Raw genomic sequence first — 25,657 nt, 5'->3', positions numbered from 1 at the left:
ATTGGTACCTATGTCATGTATAAATTAATCCTTCATAGTAGGCATTCAATATCTGTTAAATGAATGAATAAGAAGTGAACAAATGAAGAATAAATCAAGTCCATCTTAGTTCTTTTCTCATTTGTATATGACAAATAAATTAGTGCTACTTGGTACCAAAAAAATTTATAACACAAATGCTAATTCAGGTCCTCAAATCTTAAATAAATACTGTGGTATTTACATGGGGTCCCCCCTCAGAAAATCATTTTACATCATCACAAAAATGAAAACCAATTTTTTAAAATGCAGAAAACTCTAGGTCCCCTCTCTCTTACTTCCCTTCCTCTCCTACCCTCAGATAACAGCTTGAAAAACACCAATAGATATATTATCTTTGGGGGCACCTGGCTGGCTTAGTCAGTAGAGCATGCAACTCTTGATCTTGGGGTCATGAGTTGGAGCCCCACATGGGGCGTAGAGATTACTTACAAAAAAAGATTTTCATTCACATGAGGGATTTCTTATATCAAATAAAAACCATAGTCATGTACATTAGTGTGCCTTGGGCTTAAAAAATCAATGAAGCATTTAAGTGATCAGAGAAGTAGAGATGAAATTAAATCACTTTTCAATATTATTTTAATTATACTTTGTTAGAATCTATGTAAATGAATGTTGGGGAGAGAATTATTATATAACTAGTGTGATAATATTTGCAGTCTCAGTCTATAATAAGAAAGTGTAAGTAAAACTAATATAAGAGATGGAAATGCTCCAGTACAAGTGAATAGAGATTGTTATATTTGGAAAGAAGGAAAAATGTTTCAAACATAGATGCTTTAAAGTGATTGTTAACTTGAATTGGGGTTGAACTAGAAATCATGCATAAGTTTATCATCATTATTCCTATTAAAATCTTGGTATTTATGCTGACAATATCTGCCATTACTTAAGATGTCAAGGAAATATTTTATTGAAACAATGCATTAAAATGGTAATAATCAGTTCTGCTTTTGCTAGGTAAACTATAAAGCATGGGTGCTTTTTGTTGATATTTTTCAGAATAGTGCTTTAATAATGAGCAATATGATACATATGGTAATTACTCATTTACCACACAGGTGAAGTCTCTTGGGGATCATGAGTGGAATAGAACTCAGCAAATTGGAGTGCTAAGCAGCCACCCTTTTGAAAGTGACACAGAAATGTCTGATATTGATGATGATGACAGAGAAACTATTTTTAGCTCAATGGATCTTCTCTCTCCAAGCGGTCATTCTGATGCCCAGACTCTAGCCATGATGCTTCAGGAACAATTGGATGCCATCAACAAAGAAATCAGGTGAGTTCAATTATCACTGATGGTTTTAAAGGATTAGAAGACCTTGATACTGGGGCGCCTGGGTGGCTCATTCGGTTAAGCGACTGCCTTCGGCTCAGGTCATGATCCTGGAGTCCCGGGATCGAGTCCCGCATCGGGCTCCCTGCTCGGCAGGGAGTCTGCTTCTCCCTCTGACCCTCCTCCCTCTCATTCTCTCTGTCTCAAATAAATAAATAAAATCTTTGAAAAAAAAAAAAGAAGACCTTGATACTAAAAATGAGATAATTAAACCAGAAGCACAGGCATCATCTGGGAACCTTTGAATTTCAAAGCACTTTTTACATTTAAATTTACTGTTTAAATGATATTTGTGGTAATAAGGTACATTCTTAAGGTACATTTAACACTGCCATAAAGGTACTAAATAGTATGCAATTAATATGCAGCCAGCTAGGGCGCCTGGGTGGCTCAGTTGGTTAAGCGACTGCCTTCGGCTCAGGTCATGATCCTGGAGTCCCTGGATCGAGTCCCGCATCCGGCTCCCTGCTCGGCGGGGAGTCTGCTTCGTCCTCTGACCCTATCCCCTCTCATGTGTTCTCTCTCTCTCAAATAAATAAATTAAAAAAAAAAATCTTTAAAAAAATAAAAAAAATATGCAGCCAGCTCCTTAAAACTATTTAGACATCAGAGTGAAATTAACTAGGACTGAATTATTTCATAGTAGATATGAAAAAAATGCACTATCACCACAGTGGATAATAGATGGTTTCCAAAGAGTAGATTACATTATAGAGTTGAAGTTGTGCAAGTTATCAATTCAAACATTGAGAACTGTTGATAATTTCAATTTTTAACTTAATATATACTGTCTCAAATCCCAATGATGTTAGTAGTCTTTACTTATCATTAACTTGACTAACCCCAGTAAAAAACCTAACTGTGTCAGGTGGATTTACAGTCTTTCAAACATCGGGAAACTACTCTTAACTTGTTTTTTCTCAATGGATGAACAGTTTTTTAATATTTTGAACAATGGGTTTTGTTTGTTTGCTTGTTTTTCTGGCTCTAGCTAAGTGTGTTACCTCCTAATACAATTCACATCTATCCAGTTCTCTTCTATCATCAGCCTATTGCACATTATAATAGGTTCTCATGTAGATGACAATAATTCTTTCTGGTTTCCTCACGGTGTATGGGTTCCCATCTAATCCAAAGTAACACTGCAACCAGAGAAGACTTTTTTAAAACCCAATGTGCTTAGGTAAAGTAACCCTTTTTCAAACCCTTCAGTTGCTCTTAAGATAAAGAACAAAATACTCCATATTGTCTACAGTGCCCCACCTTCCTCAACATTCTCACCTACCTGATTCCATGTTCCATTATACATGACTTCCAGTTCTTTGAATCTTCCTTGCTCTCTCCTTTGTGGTTGCTGTTCCTTTCTTCTAGAACATTCTCCTCATTCCACACCATTGTCCCATAACATTTCACCCTCTTTACTCTTACCACCATCCCTTCTTCTGTCCTTCAGTTCATTTTACTGTCTTTCTTACCTTCATTAGATTGTAAATTATATAAGAACAAGAAATATATCTTGTTTTGCTCACTGTCTTTTATATCCAGATATTAGCACTTTTCTTGATAAATAGAAAGTGTTTCATAAATATTTGATTAGTATAAATAGAAAAAATAATATAGAACATAAATTCAAACTGAATGACATTTTTTGATGCTACGGAGCTAATGATTTAACACACTGAGTAGATTTGAAATCGAGTATGTATCTGTGATATTTGTTTTCATCGAGAATATATACACACACCCTCAATAACAACCCATGTCCCTCTAGGACCTCAACTTTGTTACCTTAGGGTAGTAAAGCCCAGTTATAGTCTTGGTCTAGACTAATTAAGTTGATACCCTTTTATATGTTTCCTTGCTGACCCTAATAATGTATTTAATATAGTTGCTAGTTTTTAAGAAATTAAGAACTACATATAATTCAAGTATATAGCAACATTCAAAAGAAATAAGCATCTTGGACAGCAGGGGAAGATGGTGGAGTAGGAGGACTCTAAGCTCATCTCATCCCATGGATACAACTACAACACTCACATAAGTGAATATAACCCAGAAAATGATCTGAAGACTGGAAGAACAAATTCCACAACTAAAGGTAAAGAATATATCTGTAAAAATTAGTCAAGGGATTCACAAAATAAAAGGATGTAAAATATGATACCATATACCTAAAATGTGGTATGGAGAGGATTAAAGAATGGGTTGAAACTTAAAAATGAGTCAATGGAAAAATCAAAAAGAAATTAAAAATTACATGGAAACAAATCAAAATGAAAATGCAATGGTCCATAATCTTTGGGATGCAGCAAAAGTGGTTCTAAGAGGAAAGTTTATAACAATGCAAGCTAGAAGCAAGAAAAATCTCAAATAACCGATCTAACTTTACACCTAAAGGAGCTAGAAAAATAACAAACAAAACGCAAAACCAGAGAAGGAAGGAAATAATAAAGGTTAGAGCAGAAATAAATGATATAGAAACTAAAAATAAAGGAACAAACAAAAACTAAAGAAGAGATAAATGAAACCAGGAGTTGATTCATTAAGATCAACAAAATTGATAAACACTTAGCTAGACTCAAAAATAAAATAAAGACCCATATAAACAAATCACAAATGAAAGAGAAGAAATAATAAGCAACACCAAAGAAATACAAACAATTGTAAGAGAATATTATGAAAAATTATACGCCAACAAATTGGACAAACTTGGAAGAAATGGATAAATTCCTAGAAATGTATAACCTAAAGCAAGAAGAAATAGAAAATTTGAACATTTGAAGAAGAGGTAATACCAATTCATTTCAAACTATTCCAAAAAATATAAGATAAAGGAAAACTTTCAAATCCATTCTATGAGGCCAGTATCACCCTGATACCAAAACCAGATAAAGACATCACAAAAAAAAAGAGAACTATAGGCCAATATCTCTGATGAACATAGATGCAAAAATTCTCAACAAAATAGTAGCAAACCAAATCCAACAATACATTAAAAAAATCATTCACTACAATCAAGTGGGATTTAGTCCCAGAATGCAAGGGTGGTTAAATATTCACAAATCCATCAATGTGATATATCACATCAATAAGAAAAAGGATAAAAACCATATGATCATTTCAATAGATGAAGAAAAAGCATTTGACAAAGTACAATATCCATTTATGATAAAAACCCTCAACAGAGTAGATTTAGAGGGAAAATATCTCAACATAATAAAGACTTTACATGAAAAACCCACAAAAATATCATACTCAGTGATGAAAAACAGAGCTTTTCCCTTAAGGTCAGGAAAAAGACAAGTATGTCCACTCTCACCACTGTTACTCAACATAGTACTGGAAGTCCTAGCCATAGCAATTAGACAACAAAAAGAAAGAAAAAATGTCCAGATTGGTAAGGAAGAACTAATACTTTCACTAATTGCAGATGACATGATACTATATATAAAAAAACCCTAAAGACTCTACCAAAAAACTACTAGAACTAATAAATGAATTCATTAAGGTGGCAGGATACAAAATCAATGTACAGAAATCTGTTGCATTTCTATACACTAATAATGAAGCAATCCCATTTACAAATGCACTAAAAAAATAATGAAATATGTTGGCATAAACTTAACCAAGGAGGTGAAAGACCTCTACTATGAAAACTATTAAATGTTGATGAAAGAAATAAAAAACAACATAAAAAATGCAAAGACATTCCATGTTCATGGATTAGAAGAACAAATATTGTTAAAATGTCTATACTACCCAAAGCAATCTACAAATTTAATGCAATCCCTATCAAAATACCAATAATATTTTTCACAAAACTAGAACAATCCTAAAATTTGTGTGGAACCACAATAGACCCTGAATAGCCAAAGCAATCTTGAAAAAGAAAAAACTGGACATATCACAATTCCAGACTTCAAGTTATATTACAAACCTTTAGTAAAACAGTATGGTATTGGCATAAAAATAGACACATAGATCAATGGAACATCATAGAAAACAAAGAAATAAACTCACAAATATATGGTCAATTAATCTTAGAGGAGGAAAGAATATACAATGGGAAAAAAACAGTCTCTTCAACAAATAGTGTGAGAAAACTGGACAGCTACATGCAAAACAATGAAACTGGACCACTTTCTTATACTATACACAAACAAATTCAAAATGGATTAAAGATCTAAATGTGAGACATGAAACTCTAAAAATCCTAGAAGAGCGCATAGGCAGTAATTTCTGACATCAGCCATAGCAACATTTTTCTAGATATGTCTCCTGAGACAAGGGAAGCAAAAGCAAAAACGAACTATTGGGACTACATCAAAATAAAAAGCTTCTGCACAGTTAAGGAAACAATCAACAAAGCTAGAAGGTAACCTACGGAATGGGAGAAGATATTTGCAAATGACATATCTGATAAAGGGTTAAATTCAAAATATATAAAAAATTTATACAACTCAACACCCCCCCAAAAATAAATAATCCAGTTAAAATGGGTAAAAGACATGAACAGACATTTTTCCAAAGAAGACATACAGATGGCCAACAGACACATGAAAAGATGCTCAACATCACTAATCATCAGAGAAATGCAAATCAAAAGCACAATGAGATACTACTTCGCAACTGTCAGAATGGCTAAAATCAAAAACACAAGAAATAGCAGGTGTTGGTGAGGATGTGGAGCAAGGAGAATCCTCTTACACTGCTGGTGGGAATGCAAACTGGTGCAGCCACTCTGGAAAACAGTACAGAGGTTCCTCAAAAAGTTAAAAAGAGAACTACCCGAGACACCTGGGTGGCTCAGTCAGTTAAGCATCTGCCTTTGGCTCAGGTCATGATCCCAGGGTCCTGGAATCAAGTCCCACATTGGACTCCTTGCTCAGCAGGGAGTCTGCTTCTCCCTTTGCCTGCCGCTCCCCTTGCTTGTGGGCTCTCTCTCTCTGACAAATAAGTAAAATCTTTAAAAAAAAAAAAATAGAACTGCCCTAAGATCCAGTAATCACACTACTAGGTATTTACTCAAAAAATACCAAAACACTAATTCAAAGGGATTCATGCAACCCTATGTTTATTGCAGCATTATTTACAGTAACCAAACTATGGAAACAGCCCAAGTGTCCATTGATAGATAAATGGATAAAGAAGTGGTATATACATACAATGGAAAATTATTCAGCCCTAAAATAGAATGAAAACTTGGGGCACCTGAGTGGGTCAGTTGGCTAAGTATCTGACTCTTGATTTCGGCTCAGGTCATGATCTTAGGGTTGTGAGATTGAGCCCTGCCTCAGGCTCTGCATGGAGCCTGCTTAAGATTCTCTTGCTGGAGAAGAGGTGGGTGGGGGGATGGGGTAACTGGGTGATGGGCATTAAGGAGGGCACTTGAACTAATGAGCACTGAGTGTTATATGCAACTGATGAATCACTAAATTCTACCTCTGAAACTAATAATACAGTATATGTTAATTAAATTGAACTTAAATAAAAAATTTTAAAAAAAGAAATGCACATGTTGCAGGTGTACAACATAAAAAAAAATCCCCCTCTCCCTCTGCCCCTCACCTCCCCTCACTCACATGTGTGCATCTGTGTGCGCTCTCTTTTTCGCTCTCTCAAAAAAAAAAAAAAAAAAAGAACGAAATCTTGCCATTCGCAACAACATGGATGGAGCTATAGAATATAATGCTAAGTGAAGTAAGTCAGAGAAAGCCAAATACCATACCATCTCACTCATATGTAGAATTTAAGAAACAAAACAAACGGGCAAAGGGAAAAAAGGGAGGCAAACCAAGAAACAGACTCTTAACTGTAGAGAACAAACTGATGGTTACCAGAGGGGAGAGGGTGGGAGGGTGGGTGAAATAGGTGATGGGGATTAAAGAGTACACTTATCATGATGAGCACTGAATATGCATGGAAGTGTTGAATCACTATATTGTACACCTGAAACTAATATAACACTGTATGTTAAACTATACTAAAATTAAAATTTAAAAACTTATTATAAAAAAGAAATAAGCATCTTCATAAAAACAGTGACAATGTCTTCGTAAAAACTGCTAACACTAACTAGAATTTATTTCTGGTTAAGATTTTTCTTCTTCCACAAACTATTCTAACCATTAAAAAAAACTTCCTCTTTTCTGGTTTCCTCAGTTTACTTATTCTCCCTTAAAGGAAGGGATCAAATTACTTCATTTGCCACTGTCCTGTTTGTTAGTTAATCTGTGCATCTATAGTTAGCTACTGTTTTGAGTGCCTTACTTTTGTGGTCTTATTTATTATTTTATCCTTTTGTATGATTTATATGGGACTCTCTCCCCAACACATTAGGACATTTCAAAGGGAATCTATTTTGTGTCTTTCTTTCTTTCATTTTCTTTCTTTCTTTTTCTTTTTTTCTTTCTTTCTCTTTCTTTCTTTCTTTCTTTCTTTTCCTTCCTTCCTTCCTTTCTTTTCTTTCTTTCTTCCTTCCTTCCTTTCTTTCTTTTCTTTCTTCCTTTCTTTCTTTTCTTTCTTTCTTTCATTCTTTTTCTTTCTTTTCTTTCTTTCTTTCTTTCTTTCTTTCTTTCTTTCTTTCTTTCTTTCTTTTTCTTTCTTTCTTTTCCTTCCTTCCTTCCTATCTTTTCTTTCTTTCTTTCTTTCTTTCTTTCTTTCTTTCCTTCTACATATTCTTGAAGCTTCTCCTTAAAGAAAAAATGAGTAATAGTGCTTTGTCTTCTCAAAAGCATTTTAGCAACAGTTAAAACAGTTTCTTTTATTATGTATGTATGTGTCTATCTGCCTATAAATAGATCATCTGCATATTATTAACATTGCCTGGTGCTTTTTTGAAGTTGACTTGGCTAAGTAGGTATTGTTAAAAAAAATCTCAGGGTTTTATTTGACCAAATGATAATTATAAATGACCATTCATTGAAGATTCTGTCAGTTGTACTGTTTCATCAGGTGGGAGTTAAGATTCAGTATCTTTGTTGGGATCTGAGTTTCTAAAAGTCTCATTTACTGGCACCTCAGGTCAAATGTAAGATTAGGATGAGTGGCAGGAAAAAAAAAAAAAGGATTAGTGGCAGAAATTTTCTAGGCAGGCAAGGTTTTAAAAGGTTTAGCAGGTGAAAAAAAAAAAGTTTTAGCAGGTGTAGTATAGAAAGAGGGTTAGACTGAAAGTGGGGAGGAGTTATATATCACTTGAAAAGAAGGATTTTCTAATAATCAGCCAGAAAGCCTCTGGAATTTTTGAAAGTTATATCATAGCCTTAGAGAAAAGAAAACATTAGATTTGATATAAAATGTTCACAGAGCTATTTATTTATTTATATGAATTCCAGTTACCATCTTAGCAGCATATAATGGATCCAAATTAAATTGTATCTTTCAGGCTAATTCAGGAAGAAAAAGAATCCACGGAGTTACGTGCTGAAGAAATTGAGAACAGAGTGGCTAGTGTGAGCCTGGAAGGCCTGAATTTAGCAAGAGTCCACCCAGGTACCTCCATCACTGCCTCTGTTACAGCTTCTTCACTGGCCAGTTCATCTCCCCCGAGTGGACACTCAACGCCAAAGCTCACCCCTCGGAGTCCTGCCAGGGAAATGGATCGGATGGGAGTCATGACACTGGTATGATGATATGCACGAGAACATTGTCCCCATTAGGATTAATGGTGCATGAGCTGATACTTACTGGGTGTTTATTCTAAGGACCTTCTTTGGTTTTTATCATTTTTCTTTTCTCACAACATCCCTGTGTGGTAGGTGCAACTATTAATCCCATTATGAGGCAAGCAAATATAGCCTACACAGGTGTAATTTTCTAAGGTCACATAATAGGTAAGTAGAAGAGCAGCAATCTAAATATCACAGCAGCTATCTGAATGACTTAAACCATTAAGTAAATTTTTACAGGTAATATCTTGATGAAGTAAATTGGGACTGGGTATTTTATTTTTAATGCAATAAATCACAAAAAAATATTATTATAATTGCTTCAATAAAACAACAAAGAATGTCAACATTTTATAATATAGATAATATAATTTTAATAAGAAGATCCATCAAAAATAAGAGCAACAATTTCCCAATTTTGTTTTAGAATTTCATGTCAACATTTTTACCCTTCTTTATTCTTTAATTCTTTGTTTCATTTATTTTTATATTTGGGATTAATAGTTAGAAACCTAAGTTAGGAGGTACCCTGAATATAATTGAGAGAAAATCAAAATGCCTTTGCTAAAAATAATATAGAGAAACCTCTGGAATAAATGATGGGAATGACTACTGAGTGCTGTGATGGTTAGCCACTTAAATCTCATGATAACATCTGCAAGTCTGAGGGCATCACCTCAACAGAGAGCAGAGGTAACTGGGGTTTGAGAGCATGAGTAAATTGCTCATGTTCAACACAGTAAGTGGAGCTTGATTTTTTCTTCAAATTTGCTGGCACAAAAGCTTGTGCAATTCTGTCCCTTCTGTGTGTGTGTGTGATTACCTGGAAAGAACGTTTAAATGACAGTAATGAAGATTTAAATATTCTGAACTGTTTTTGGAGGTAAAATTCTGTTTTTGTAATGAATATTAAAACTTTACTATTAAAATAATAAAATTCTAATTAAAAATGAGTTTGGGGATAGAAATTAATTTAAAAAATAGGTGAAATAATAGTTTTATACAGTATAAAACTAGCACAAATATAACAAATGGAGGAGAAATTAATGATACTACAGAAGAATATGAAGTGTATACAGTGTTTCTAAATATAGTCAGAAGGCTGTGAAGCTTCTATAAAAAGTGTCACAGTATCTATCTCTGTGTGTATGTATGTGTGTAAAATATCTGAACAAAAAATTTTAATTCATTTTCTAAATGACATCTTTAATAAATATGTTGCAGTAATATGTATTGTAGCTAATAAATTGTAAAAATTATTTCCATTGGAATTGATTTATATTAATGCACATATGCACATATTTATAAAGAAATTATATCTATATCTATCTTTATATATAAAATGCTCTCACCTCTAGGCAAAAACTACCTTATAATTTTTTTTAATTTTATTTTTACAAAATCTGTTATGTATGTAAGTTAAATGTCTTTTTCTTTAATTTTACAATTGAAAATTGAAACAGAAAACTATTTTTATGGTGTGGCAGCATTTTTCACATTCAAACTCTTTATGATTATGGACTTCCATACAATAAAGTCAACATAAAAGAAACATGGCAAAATTTTTTAAAAAAGGAAACTTTTACCTTCTTACTTACCGTCTTAAACCACTGAGTCCTCTATTCTGTGCTCAGAATATTGATATTAAAAATATTTTTAAAATAGGGGCACCTGGGTGGCTCACTCAGTTAAGTGGCTGCCTTTAGCTCAGGTCTTGAGCTCAGGTCTTGTCCTGGGCTCTAGCCCCTCCCTAGTCAGGCTCGCTGCTGCTCAGCAGGGAGTCTGCTTCTCCCTCTGCCCCTCCCCCCTGCTCATGCTCGCTCGCTCTCAAATAAATAAATAAAATCTTAAAAAAATACTTTTAAAATAGACATCATAGACTGTGCCCAATCAGGACAAAGGACAGCTAATCAGAACTGACCCGCACTTTGACACAGCACAAAGTTTTAGCCAATGTACTATACACCCAGTATATGGAGCTACATTATGCTCTGCTTATTTTTAGAAATCTAGGAACCATTAATCTGACTTTAACTAAACAGGATATTGTCTCTGTCTTACTTTCTGTTTATATTTGCTGCATATATTGATGACTTATTATCAAAGCTACAGTAAGAATGTTGGCCCACAGAGCATAATTCAGCCAGCATTCAAGGCAAGGAAGCTTTGGTTATTTCTGTCCTATTCTTCCTTACATTTTTGCAACATAGTGTTTTGCTCTTTAAAGTATTTTCATAAACATTGATAATTTTATTATTTTATACTAATAAAATAATGTGTATAAACACATTTACACACATTATTTAGACATGATGTTTGTGTAATATGAAAAAGATGCCATAGCTTTCATGCATTTTCTTGAGCAGTTAGTCATAAATAAATCAATGATAAATGAACATTATTACACTGTAATTACAGTACTTAAAAATGTTTAAAGCACTTCCTGAGGGTAAAAAAAGTACATAAAATTTTCCATATCTGACTCAGAAAAACAAGAAATGAAACCCGGAAGTCCTTATCATCCTAAGAAAACTTTGTCATTAAATTCATCACTGCTACAGTGAAAGACAAGTAGATTTTCTTTTACCTATAGAAAATATTGGGGGGGATAATTTTGTTGGATATAATCCATGTTTGGATATTCAGAGGAAAATGAAGAATTTTAGGGACAGAAAAGCAGAGATTGAAAAGATATTATATTCATTTGTATTGTATATGTTTATATGTTTTGCAAACATTGTTATTTGTCCTGATTATAAAATGTGCTTTTATTTACTTTTACCTCACCACAAATCTTTTTTTTTTTAAGATTTTATTTATTTATTTGACAGAGAGAGAGAGAGACAGCGAGAGAGGGAACACAAGCAGGGGAGTGGAGGAGGGAGAAGCAGGCTTCCCGCCGAGCAGGGAGCCCAATGAGGGGCTCAATCCCAGGACCCCGGGATCACAACCTGAGCCAAAGGCAGACGCATAACGACTGAGCCACCCAGGCGCCCCTACATCACCACAAATCTATAAGCATAAAGAACAGTCTACCAATATCTAGTTAGAATATTGAATGAAGTAGATCAACCAATTTTCCAATAACATAAAAATATATAAATGTAACTAAAATGGAATAAAATTGTTTTACTCACACAAGAAAAATTAACGAAGATATTAAGTGAATAAGGTTCATCGGAAATCAGAAAGAATTAACTTTTAAAAAAATTCTGTAAAAGCACATTGACAAGAAAACAGCAGCTGTAGAAACATGTTATACTGAGGCCAGAGCTTTAGGCATTTGGGAATGAGAGATTTGTTAGGATGCCAGGAAGTTTGAGATGCATCAGGAATAACATCCCTGCCCAAGGGAGGACCAAGGCTCTGCATAGATAGGGCAAAAGGGAATGTTTATAAACTCCATATATGTGCATTGATTCTTCATTTATATATGATCTTCTTCATTCCCATTTATGTTTTCTTGGGAGGATATAGTCCCATATTTATTTCTGGCTAGATCACTCCATATGTGCTTCCTATTCCCTAGGGTTCTGTGTCTCAGATCTCATACACATATGTTTGACCCCATCATGTGGACATGCCCCCTACCAATTCCATCTATGAAGGTTCCTCTCTGAAGTCACTCTGAGGAGGAGTCCTTCTGTAATGGTTAAAGACATTTATTTAGAAAACAATGGAATGAAAAAACAAGACAGTCAAATTATAGAATACTGTTTAAACTTGTAACATGGTCAATGGTACTCATTAATTAGTTCTGTTTTATGTTGTTTTTATTACTGCCAATCACAGCCAAGTGATCTAAGGAAACATCGGAGAAAGGTACTGTAAATATCTTTTATATGATTGCTAGTTGAATATTGTTTTTCTGTGAAAGCTTTAAAATTATATTCCCATTAGTTGAGCCATTTTAGTAACATAAAAAGAAATATTAAAAGTATTTAAGTGTTATCCAATTGTGTAAATATGATTATAAGAACAAATGCCTCAAAATAAAATTGTTTATGCTTTCTAGGGTAATGGTTAGATTATGTGGTCTAAATATCCTAGAATTAGATTGTTTATTGTCAATGCTAGAACAATGCTGCTTGTTTTTAAATGTAGGTTTTACTGTTATTCAGGTATGTGAGACCAACATCAGGAGACCACTGTCAATGAAAAGAGAGTTTGTTACTCACACTTCCCCAGAGGAAGGGCATGCCCTGCTATGCAGAGGCAAAAGGAAGTACCAGAGGAGGTCCTGAAGCAGAAAGAGCTAGGAGAAAGGATGAGTAGGAGTTTTATTGTGGTTTCTGTTGGAAAGGCAAGGCAGGGTAAGCAGGCTTAGGATTGGCTAGTTTTAATCATGTCGGTGGGCTCTAGGTATTTGGGCCATCTCTAGTTGTCCAATTCCTGGCCTGGGATAATTAAGGCAGAGGAATATTGCCTCCTGAAGTGTAAGAGCCAGAGAGAGAGTATGATTTGGCGGCTGGTCTAGATTCATTGATGTGCACATGAAAGGCACACTCCAGGGAAGTAGTTTGCTATCTCTAGGAATTAGCTAGCCCTGAGAAGAACATTCTGTCGGGTCAGCATGGCACCAGATGCCAGAGCATCAAGAATACAGAACTTATAAAAATATAATTAATCTGCTGCCTTCCTGTTTGGTGTGACATAAATAGAATAAGTATTGGAAATGAGAAACAAAATTGACTCTAGTTCTGATTCACAAAATGACATCTTGTTAGATAATTGAGAACAGCAGAGCTCAGACTCATGGGATATTGGATGGGAAAGATTTCAAAGATTCAACCTACTATCTAGTGCATAAATCTATTTTTCAGTATCATCAAGATGTGATAGACTATTTCCAAACACTTCAGGAACCAGAAAACTGGTTTTTTTTTGTCTTTTTAAATTAAAGAAATCTGTATTTGTGTGGCTTAGATTGATGGAACTTTTTTTTTTCTTGAGTTAACATCTATCTTCCTATAGTATCTTCTCCATGATACTACCAGTTGGTTCTCAACTGTCAAATTTATCATGCATAAAGTTCTTTGTCTCTGACTTCCTCTACCACTTAAAAGGATTATTCTAGGAATATAGAAAGAAATTTGAGTAGATGATGGATGTAAAAGAAGTTCAGTGGGTATAAGAAAAAAAAGTCACAAAGGAAGGTCCCATACAGGAATGCAGGCTCAGGGAATTCAGCGGGTAAAGAAATGGTAAAAAAAAGTAGGTCATGGAAAGACCACAAACTAGGAATTGTTGTGTATCTGGCTAAGGAGTTACAGGTGTGATTCCATTTGCACTTCAAAAGAACACTTTAAGATAAGTATTATCACATCCATTTTACTGATGAGGAAATTGAATCTTAGCGAAGGTAAGTAATTAGCACATGTCATTCAACAAGTAAGAGAAATCAGAATTCAAATCCATCTCTGATTCCAAACCCTTTCTCCTCTATTTTATTTATACAGTGTAAGCTCCAAGCATTATTCAGATAAACAGTTTGTGTATGATGTTTTTAAAAGCTGGTATTTGGACAGTTGGCATATTTGACTGGTGGTGTGGAGAGAATAAGGCATTTTAGGAGGTGTTTCAGAGGAAAAACTCTGGAAGCAAAAGCGTCAGGCTTCGCAGAAATAATCACAGAAAACAATTACGGCTAGACCATGGGACTGTGAAGACATAAACACATATTAAGTAGAGTTTGGAAACGTACTTTATGAATTTAGATGAAAGGTGAGTTTAGGAAGAGTTTTCCAGAGTGTTAACCTCATGCTGAAAGTAGTTCTTGAAAAAGATTCTTCCGGTGGCACTGTACTCATTGAAATGGAAAGAGGAAATCCTATAAAGATGCCTACATGAACTGTTACAAGTAATCTAGGCTTGGATGACAAAAGCCCAGTCAAACAATTTATTTAAGTTCCTCCAATACATGAGGTCTTTATCGTATATCATATATAAACACACTTACGCATAATAGCTCAACATAGAAACAAAGCAAGGCATTATGTAGACATAAGATGATAAACAGCTTTAAAATTTTTGCTATAGCCATATTGCTAACTTTTTGTCATCAGAACTTCCAGAACTGTATCTTCTAACTATGCTTTCCACAGTCTTTCCCTCTATATGTATGTATTTCAATGCACAGTGATGCCGTGAAAAAAATGCAGGATTGTTGTAAAAAAATACCTCTTACAATCAATTTGATTATTGAAAAGTCTGACTGTCATGCAGTTTTATATGTCTGTCTCTGACAAAATTTATGGTATCCTAAATTGTTCTGGATTCTGAACTAAATTATTCAAAGAAATCCCTTCCACCCCATCTTCTGGTTTCTGTATGCCTTTGTCCACATTCCCATGAGAGGTAGTGAAATGAAACAATTTGCAAGAATTTTTTTTTCTAATAAATTGCCACTCATTTTTTTTAAACATCTGGAACACATTTCATTAGCCTGATTTAATACACTTTATCTGGTAAAGTTGTATTTTTGCCACCTTCTCTTCTCACTTCAAAAATCTATGTAAAAGATATCCATGTTATGATAACCTGACTATGCATACTTTTTTTAGTGAATTAGCTCAAATATGTGTTCAGTAACTTTTTATAAAACATTTACATTCCTGATATATTGAAATGGATTCCAGGATAGCTTTCTTATAGTCCCTGGATAGTGATCTATGGTGTTTATTTACTCTGAAATAATATTTTTGTGTAAAGTATCCAAGGGTTTTTTTTTTTTTTCCCCCAAACTGGAATGTCTTTATTTTTAAACAGTTATGACACACACTCTTCAATAATGTGAATTTATAAGTGTAAGACCTATTTGCCCCAAGTTTTTTATTTTGTTTTTGTATTAGAATTACTCAAATAGCCTTGCTTAATGATTTCTCCATTTCCATCCATTTCCATTGAAATCTAGAAAGAGTTCATCTGAATGTATTGTTTTCGCTTCTAGATTGCAGTGGTGGAAGAAGATGGTCGGGAGGACAAAGCAACAATTAAATGTGAAACTTCTCCTCCCCCTACCCCTAGAGCCATCAGGATGACTCACACCCTTCCCTCCTCCTACCACAATGAAGCCCGAAGGTATGACTCTCCCAACACACAGCACAAGGCCTGCTCTCCTTCGGAAAATACTCCTCTTTCTTTCAGTGTTGTCAAATTGACTGCTTAAACATTTATATGAGAAATTTTATTTGAGCTCTAGCTCTCCATTAAGGTATTGCCCTGCTCCCTCTCCCCAACATCACCTGTGGAAAAAAAATTTGCATTCTGAGATCAAATTTTTAGTTTTAAAATTGACTGTATATTTGTGGTCTTATTATTAGCCAATATGGATGATACGAACTCTTCTATTTTTAGTGGATATTTCCTATTAAAATAAAGTCAGCTAATGGAAGGACTTATTAGGAAGAATAACAGAAAAATTAAGGGATTCTAGGACAAGACTATAAATTTGGCTTAGGTGTAAGAGTAATTAGGGTCTGAAAAGTCCGTAATTGCACATCATTTACTTTTAGCAGACAGATATGTATACCACCCTCCAGGTGCTGGTGCTGCTGGCTAGAACAGCTACCCAGGCAGAAAGTTCATAAGAAAAAAAATGGTATTTTTGCCAAAATATTAAAAGAAAAGGTAAGGGAAAATACCCATTTTTCACAGTAACTCATCCTGTGGTCCTTTCTGTCAGCCTACAAAATTGCAAGCAGATCTCCATGAGAATTAATGGCATAAATAAATCTAAGCATGCAATTCACATCTTAAATACATGGCCTTTTACATTCTTATCAATTGCAGCGTCTCAAGAAACATAATTGATATAACTGAACATAATGACTTAGTATTAATAACTTAGGTAAGAATCTGTCTTCTAAATAGTATGTGTTTTACACACATACTATTTGAAACAGAGCTTTCTGTGCTGGCAGGCATTTTTTGTCTTTCTGTTTTGCTTATTTTTAATTTCTAATGTGGAAAACAAAAGTTACTCCAATTTCAAAATATATGCTTTCACCTTCCAAGAAAAGAGTGAATTATATTTTAACATGTGAAAGCTATTGGTTTGGAGTTTAGAGAATGTGAACTCATTAATTAGGACAAATAAGTAAAGTAATTCATCATGGTGTCACATTAGCAGCTGTAGAATAGATAGCAATATATATTGAACCTCTCCTATTAATACGGTGTCAGTTACACTGACCAGGAATGGAACCTCAAGCAGCTGCTTGGAATTCATTTCAGTGTATCATGTACCTAAAAGAATACCTGAGAACTATAAGAAGAAACAAAAAGTGATCACTAGAGCATATGATTATTTGCTTCTAAATCCTTCCTAGATGATTTAAAATTAAACAATTTAGACTCCAAAACTGGGAGAGAGAAAGATGGCTAGAAGAGGGCGCCTGGGTGGCTCAGTCGTTAAGCGTCTGCCTTCGGCTCAGGTCATGATCTCAGGGTCCTGGGATCGAGTCCTGCATCGGGCTCCCTGCTCCTTGGGAGCCTGCTTCTCCCTCTGCCTCTCTCTCTCTCTGTCTCTAATGAATAAATAAATAAAATCTTTAAAAAAAAAAAATTAAAAAAAAAAAAAGATGGCTAGAAGAAACCCCAGTAAAGATGTGGGCTGGAATAGCAGCTTAAATTTCATAGTTAGTTAAACTTAAATGTCTTATCATAGGTCATTATGTTTATGACTGTAAAAAAACATAAGCTCTGAGAAGGAAATAGGGAAAGGGTCACATGCTAAAGAATGGATGGTCATTTAACATGCAATGAATAAGCCAACCTGTGTTCATTGATTCATTTGAGATCGTATCAGAAATAAGGGTGAAAACATTTAGAACAAAAATAATCTTTTCTAGAAAAAATTTGGAGGCTCAAGGCCCTGAGGCTGAGAAAAACCAAACTTCAATATGCGTAAGAGCAAATGTGGGAGGAAAGGGAGAAAATAAGTGTTCTTCCGTTTGTCCCTTTCTAAAGGAACAAGTCTTAGTACTTTGTGGGACGAGCAGTTTGCTCTCTTTTGTGTTTTGCAGTAGTTTGTCTGCCTCCCTTGAGCCAGAAAGCCTTGGGCTTGGCAGTGCCAATAGCAGCCAAGACTCTCTTCACAAAGCCCCCAAGAAGAAGGGAATCAAGTCTTCGATAGGACGTCTGTTTGGTAAAAAAGAAAAAGCCCGACTTGGGCAGCTCCGTAAGTGTGCATGTGTTTGACTCTTCACTGCCACTCATTTCAGTCACTTCTGAGGGTCCATCTGCTTTTCATTTCATTTCCCATCTTTGCATTGCTTCTTTTTTCTACCCGACAAACCTTCTTTTTCAGTCAGCTCTGTAAATGCAATTTAGCTGAATAATGTTGGACAAAGCTTACAAGGGAGAATATTGTAAAACGTATAGTCCTTTGATTTCTCTGTGAATAACAATAGCTAGAATTTATTTGATGCTGACTCTGTGATAGACACAAGGCCCCTATGAGGCAAGTGTTATTACTGTTATTCTTATTTATTGATGACTAAACAATGTCTTAGTAATTTGCAGAACTGAGAAATTTATCCTAGTGTCGGTGTTTCAAATCAGTTTAAAACCACTGAGCGTACTACCAGTTAAGGCACAGATATCTATAAAAGCTTTTCTGCTGAAACAGTTGAAATACCTATAAAAAATCCCAAATAATTTTTTTTTGTCAAAATAAAGAATTATATGCAGGGCAAAAAAGTACAGGATTTCTTTGTTTAAAGCGAACACAGCTTTCCACAAACTCTACACTATGTAGGTGGGGAGACAGAGGAAGCAATAGGACAATAGGGATTGTGTTAGTTAGTTATTGTTAGTCACTAATTGAATAAAAATATAGATCAGTACATTTGAAATGACTCTAGGTAAATATATAAACATATGTACATAGATAGGTGATGGATGGATGGATGGACAGACATATTTATAATTGTCTGAAACAAAAAGAATATGAAAAATGTATTTCCTAAAATGATGATATATACACTTGCCTTGTGTGTGTGTGTGTGTGTGTGTCTTCCTATATATTTATTTTTTCTTGGGAAATCACTTTTTCCATCATATTGGCTATTGTGATTGCATCTTCTTTTTTCCATCTTTTCCTATTTAACTTAGAACTATAGTTAAATTATTGGGAAATATTTAGCTCCCACCTCTAACACTAAATGCTGAACAGAATGATACAAATTTCTTAGCACTTTTTCAGTTTTCCAAATAAAGGAATGATTACTTACAAGTAATGCTCCAGCTCCCAGGCTTACTTTCCTGTCCTGGCACCAAAAGAATTTCTGAGAATAATATTTATGTTTGCAAATTTACAAATGTGATATATTCAAAAATGCCCTTCCCAACTTCCATAATGTAAAACCCACACAAAGCATCAGAAGCCATGGGAAACTGATGCCTGACCAGCTGTGTGATTAAATGTTACTCAGCAGGTGAATTAAATCCTCTTTGGATTTCTATTTCTCAGGAGGGAACTCCTTAAGCTATAAAAAAAATTATTGCATAACGAAAGAAGATAGAAGATGATTCTTTTTTAAATATAAAATATACATGCCAAGGCATTGTTTTAATTTTTTTATTTGACACCTATTTATAATCTTACCAAATTATTTGTCATTTCCAATATATTACAGTGTAATTCACAATAGTGTAAATAGTTATTTTAAGATATTTATTTTGCTAACATAGTAATCATTTTATTTATTCCTATTTCAACATATATATTCATTTTAGGATCTATAATTTACTTTTCCCTTTTAATATATATTTAATTGCCTTTCTCTCATGGATTTTTTTCTATTTTTATTTTGTATTTAACTTCGATGAGGAGTAACTGAATCAGAAATTTTGCCAATATTCTTTCAAAATCAAAGTCAAGATATAATTTAAAGTCTGGTAAAATTTAGATTCTTCTAGAAACCTAGCCCTTCTTACCCATTTTCAGTGACTGTGTGTCTCTATGTCAGACCAGATGAAAAGGGAATCAATGATAATTATTTTTTGATCAACACCATCCAAGTTGGAAACTATCGATAGTTATTGGGGATCATAGCATCACCCCAGGAAGAATTCTGAGCTCTGAAACAATTTTGTTTTACGCAGTAAAACAGTATAAATAAAGCCAGAGTCAGCAGCATGCTAAGGACTGCACTACTGATGAGGAAGACAGTGACAAATATCTGTGCCTCTGGAACTATGTAGAAGCTGTACTGAAGGTGAATCAAAGCTCCTAGAGAAGCCAAGAATAAAAAGTCTTTACTGGAAATAAGACTGGAGTAAAGAAGAAGAAAATACAGACACAAATAGGTTCTAAAAAACCATATATTTACCAAAAGAATATGGTACATGGTACCACTGGTACTTTGGTTGAGGGATAAGGACTCAGGTCTACTTTTGTCTTGGAAGGTGTGTTGTACGGGGAAGACTGTGAAAACTTTTCAAACCCCAGGGGCTACCACCTGGTCATGCTGGTTTATGCATCAGAAGAAACTAAGAAAGACCTCTAGTGGTTATGGTTTTAATATCTTGATCTGACAAATTTAGACACAGGCACTGGCAATGTTCTTTCTTCTACCAATGTGAATAGAAATAGAAAAAAAGAAAGATGGCACGGAAAGTAATATGGTAGAGGGATGATGGTGTCAAAGAACCAAATTTGAAGTTTTGGACCACGTCTTAAGATTTTGAACTCTTAGTTAAAGATTTAGCTCATAAGCTCAAAGAAAGAAAAGTAATCTGAGGGTAGCTGTGCTAGAGGCCTCTAAATGAAATATGGTACGGAGGAAGAAAACTATCTAAATAGAACTATGAATGTGTTTGCTTGGTTCCATCAGGAATGATGAAGAACAAAGGAGAAATTCTTAGTAATTCAAAGAGGAGAATATTAAGGGGGTGTTGTTTGCATGGTATAACAATCTGAAAAGCTAGGGTTATAAGATGAACTTCAGATATGATGAATCAGTCAGTGTGACTGCATTAATAACCCCTAACCATGAATCAAACTGAATATGCAAGTAGTCATTTTTTCAAATGTGTTACTAGTAGAGACAATATAAACATGGAGACCCCAAAGCACAAAGGAAACAACACATCCAAAAACATTTGAATAAAGCTAACAGAAACCAAACAAAATCATTTTATTCCAGAAGTCTATTTATTTATTTATTTGAGAGAGAGAAAACAAGCAAGAGGGGGAGTGGGGGAGAGGCAGAGGGAGAGAGAGAGTCTTAAGCAGGCTCCACACTGGGTGTGGTGGGGCTCAATCTCACGACCCTGAGATCATGACCTGAGCCAAAATCAAGAGTTGAACGCTTAACCGACTGAGCCACCCAGGTGCCCCTATTCCAGAAATCCTTAAAGCATGTTTTCCTTGGATACCTTTATTATTCAAAAGTAGCGTGGAGAAAAGCTTGGTAGTAATGGAAGATTTCACATTTTCAGGTACCTTTTAGAAAATTCATTCTGCTCTTTATCAGATGGTTTGACAGTTCTATTTATAGTATTAATGCCTATAATGTAGGAGCAGGATTTGCAAACTAAAATGTACTCAGTGCATCAAATTATAGGCAGGGTTTAAAATAACAGGAAGTGATATAGATTAAAATGAGTGAATGAGCATTTGTTCTTCCATTTAAAGCATTCATATTTGATTTTTAAGTACTATGCTGGAAAGGTAAAACATATATATGAGCCAAGTCTACCTGAAGGTACCAATTGATTTGGGGAAAGTATCCTAGCGAGGAAGTACTCCTTCTAGCAGACATGGGATCTGGTTTTAGTTTCTCTTTCTCCTTTTATTTTCACTTACTCTCTTCCCATAGTACAAATCCCAAGATGAAAAGATGCAAAAACAGGTTTGATAATCTTGTTGAGGGGCATAGAGACAACAGGACCAGTAAGAACTTCTGCTGACTTTGTAGAACATAGATCCAGGGTGTGATAGTAGTCTATCAAGACATAGCAGCCCAATGACCACAGCCGTTTCTCCCGATGCATACATCTAGAGATGCAAGGCATCTCCGATATTTCCATTAATATTTAAACATGCTTATGTCTAATCTGTATTTAAAGTCATCATTTGATCCTGCCATCTTCCTTAGATATTAACTTATCTTTCCCCTGCCTCTAATATCCAAGCTTAAATGAGTTGTCCACAATTAACTATTTTCACATTCTCATCTGTCAGTCACTTTATAACCTACCACAGCCTGACTTCCACACAAACTACTACTAAAATTCTAGAATCAATTTTAGTCTTAACCAACACAGAAGATTGGTTAAGACAGTGAAGGATAGATGTTATCCCAGCAATTCAAAAGGATAGTAACACACTCAGGATAGTATTTATTATGATGTGAACTTAAGGAAGAAGCAGTATATCTGAAACAGGAGACCTCTTTCTAAAAAACATAATTTGAACGATTTTGGTACCAAAGTTGTGTGTATAACAAGTGATAGGTATAAACAAACATGTAAGAACAATGTCAGAAAGTCCACTAGCCCCAAATAAACTGATGATTGGAAAAACTGTCCAGGCCAAAAGGGGACTTACAAAATCCTATTATAATTTCTGCTTAGTAATTCTAAAATTTAAAGAAAATTAATAAAAGTAAGGTTTGCCTTATGTGAACAGTAAGTACGAATAAGTGAAACTATTCAAAAATTCATTTTTGCTTTTGCTTGCTTAAAGAGAAAGATTTTACCCAGAAAAGAAGCATAACAAGAGGGAATTGAAACCCAAAAGGGTTGAGATTTTGAGGGAAAAAAAGAACACAGAGATAATCCAAAGTCATTTCTGTCCACCTTCTTTGAGTGAATAAGCGTGTGTTGGGCCACTCTTACGTGTAGAGTACCGACCATGAACTTCAGTAAAATGGCCAAAGCATAACTGTTGACATCAAAGGACTTCTAATTTATTAAAATGAAGTACATAAGCACATACAACCTTTTATTTAAAACAAAACAAAACAAAACCTTCAGCACATTCCTGACCCACAGAAAGTTTCCCTGCTGCATTGTTTATCCTACCAGGATAGCTAGGGATAGGGGTTTTGAACCCCACGATCTAAGATTATACATCGGTTATTGGAATCCTGACTGGCTTGCCTTTTAATTCTATCTGAAGGCATTAACCTGTTTTGAAGCAAAGCAAATTAAACGGTGTTAAAAATAACTATGTCAGATGACACTCGTTTGTTTTTCTGACAAAGTTACTCAGTTACAGAACAGGAACAGGCAGTGGGTGAGCTGTGACTCGTGGCATCCCATGACAAGATGTCAAGATGGGGTCTGGGTGATGGAAAAATTCAGTGGGGTTTACAACTGGTTGAATAATCCTCCTATCATAGTGCTAACAAGTCGAGTGATGCCACCTTGGATCAAGGTCTCTGGTGGCGTAATTAGGACTCCTCTGTCTTTGGTCAATACAACCCCAGTCACTTGACATGAATATTTCAATAGCACAGGCATCCGATTTATGGATTACTGATATGGATAGAAAACACAAATGAAAAAAAAATAGAGTTGTTCTAAAAACTATCTCAAAAATATCTCTCCATATGATCTCAATACATTCTTTGATTTACTACCTGGGAAACACCACCTCTCTCAGGTCTTCAGAGAACCCCAATTATAATGACTATAAAGAAAAAAAGAACAGAACACACATGACCATCCTAGCTGATGTTAACAGTGAATGATAAGGATAAAGAACAGAGGCCATTGACAGACATTGTAAGAGAGGTGAACAGAAATCCAAGACGAAGAGATTTTCAAGAATGGAGAATTGATCCAATAAAACCAAATGCAACAAAGCTATGGAAAAAAAAAAAACAGTAAAAACAGAAAAATATATTAAATTTGAACAGGCAGTGTCACCAATTTTGGATGTATAAAATACATGTATCACTGAGTAAAAATAGATAGATAGATGATAGATGATAGATAGATGATAGATAGATAGATAGATAGATAGATAGATGATAGATAGAAGCTACTTTTGAGAATTTCCTTAAGTGCACATGAAAAGCAATACATTTCCAAGAGATTTTTTGCCTCCTAAATTGCAGTTCTCTTTCCTTTATGGTCATCTGCCAGATTGTATTATAGTTGCCCGAAATCACTGACCTACTATAATTAGCATAATGAAGAAAATACCTTCATAATGACAAAAACAGCATCAATATTGCACCAGAAATATTCAGCAAGCACCTTTCTACACATGAAATTTGGGTGGCTTGTGCTGGCCTTTATCCAAAAATTTAGATTGTGCCTAGATGCTCTGGAGCCAGCAGATACAATAGAAATTCCCAAAGTATCAATTACAGATGACTCATGCTCTGCATGGTAAAAGGGCCTTTCTTTGAAGAAAGAACTATTTAGCTTCCATTATGAGTGCATTTTTTACACTTTATGAGCCAGGCCCTGTGTCTAGGTGCATTTTTCAGAGAGCTAACAGACTAACAGATACAGAGCAATTAAGTAACCATTTATAAACTCAGAGTGTGTTTAAATCCAAGTGAATGTGGTTTGATACTAAAGAGAGGTCAGATGAAAGAAAAGATGAAGCCACCAATGGGCAACAGATTGCAGTCTTCATCTCTGTGGAGTTAGAGCTCCCTTTTTAAATACAAGAACAGGGACCTCTATTGGATAAATGGAGAGGTACAGACCTTGCAATATGGGTTTTGGCTAGAAATTCCTATAGACTTGTACTTCAAGGGCCAACATGAAATAAATTATGTTGAAAGGAATCTAAGGGCCAAGCAACATAGAGAGATTTGCCGTCATAGTTCAGATGAACAGATAGCTCCAACCAGTACCATTCATAGATCCGAGTGTATGAGGGTCCTTTAGATTCCTTGGCCAGGGTCTTAGGAAACCTCACACTATTATCCCTCTCTGGTGTCTGGGAGAGTCTAGGGCTGGCCATGCTATCTGGGCAGGACACTCTTAGCCAAGAAGCCAAGATTTGGGCCTGTGTGGGTCTAATCACTGAAAGCACTGATTATTTTATTTTATTTTACTTTATTTTATTTTATTAATTATTATTATTATTTTTTTACCTTTCAGACCCTGGGACAAACCAGGGAGGCAGTGCCATCTGGGCATGGTGCCTGATCCAAGCAAACCATGTGGATTTGGGTCCCTCTTTCTCCCCTTCAGAATGTACCTTGACCCTCTTTCCCGTGCTTGGGGTCAACCAGATATCTCAGGGAGCCCAGAAACTTACACCCATGAGGTTGTTCTGGGCCAGTGGCCCAACTCTGGTTGTAGGAGGGTGATCTGACAAGTGAATCACTCACTCCTGCTGTCTGGAATGCTATTGTATGATGTTGGACCACTAGATTGTTGTCCCGCTGATGTGGGGTTACTCAAAATGTTTACATAGAAAATGAGGTGGAAAAAATATTTGAGTGGGACCCTCACATCCTAGGAGTGGTCCTGTGTCCAACAATTTCAACTAAAAGACCTCACCAATGTAAGTGTGCTTAGTGATATCCTAGAGAACTTCATTGAGGGCAAGAATTTTGACTTGGGCATTTGCATGCACAACTACTAGGTGGCCACTGCCAAATGATAAGCAATTTATTATCTGAGTAAT

General features: G+C 35.1%; 1 protein-coding gene across 18 annotated transcripts in view; it reads left to right on the top strand.

Annotated features, from left to right (window-relative positions):
- Window positions 1–25,657, top strand: part of PPFIA2 (PPFI scaffold protein A2) — a 464,553-nt gene that overhangs the window by 375,598 nt on the left and 63,298 nt on the right. For all 18 annotated transcript variants that reach the window (XM_081822131.1, XM_081822133.1, XM_081822149.1 and 15 more), the window contains 5 exons: window positions 1,104–1,324; window positions 8,766–9,003; window positions 12,841–12,870; window positions 15,998–16,128; window positions 18,075–18,229. In XM_081822131.1, the coding sequence (XP_081678257.1) occupies window positions 1,104–1,324; window positions 8,766–9,003; window positions 12,841–12,870; window positions 15,998–16,128; window positions 18,075–18,229 (775 nt within the window). The remainder of the gene's footprint in view (window positions 1–1,103; window positions 1,325–8,765; window positions 9,004–12,840; window positions 12,871–15,997; window positions 16,129–18,074; window positions 18,230–25,657) is intronic.

Source organism: Leptonychotes weddellii, chromosome 5 (assembly GCF_054177405.1).
Source record: "Leptonychotes weddellii isolate Sample4059 chromosome 5, ASM5417740v2, whole genome shotgun sequence".
In the NCBI taxonomy this organism is placed as follows: domain Eukaryota; kingdom Metazoa; phylum Chordata; class Mammalia; order Carnivora; family Phocidae; genus Leptonychotes; species Leptonychotes weddellii.
The sequence above is the reverse complement of the archived record's forward strand: the minus strand, read 5'-3'. Positions and strand labels throughout refer to the sequence as shown.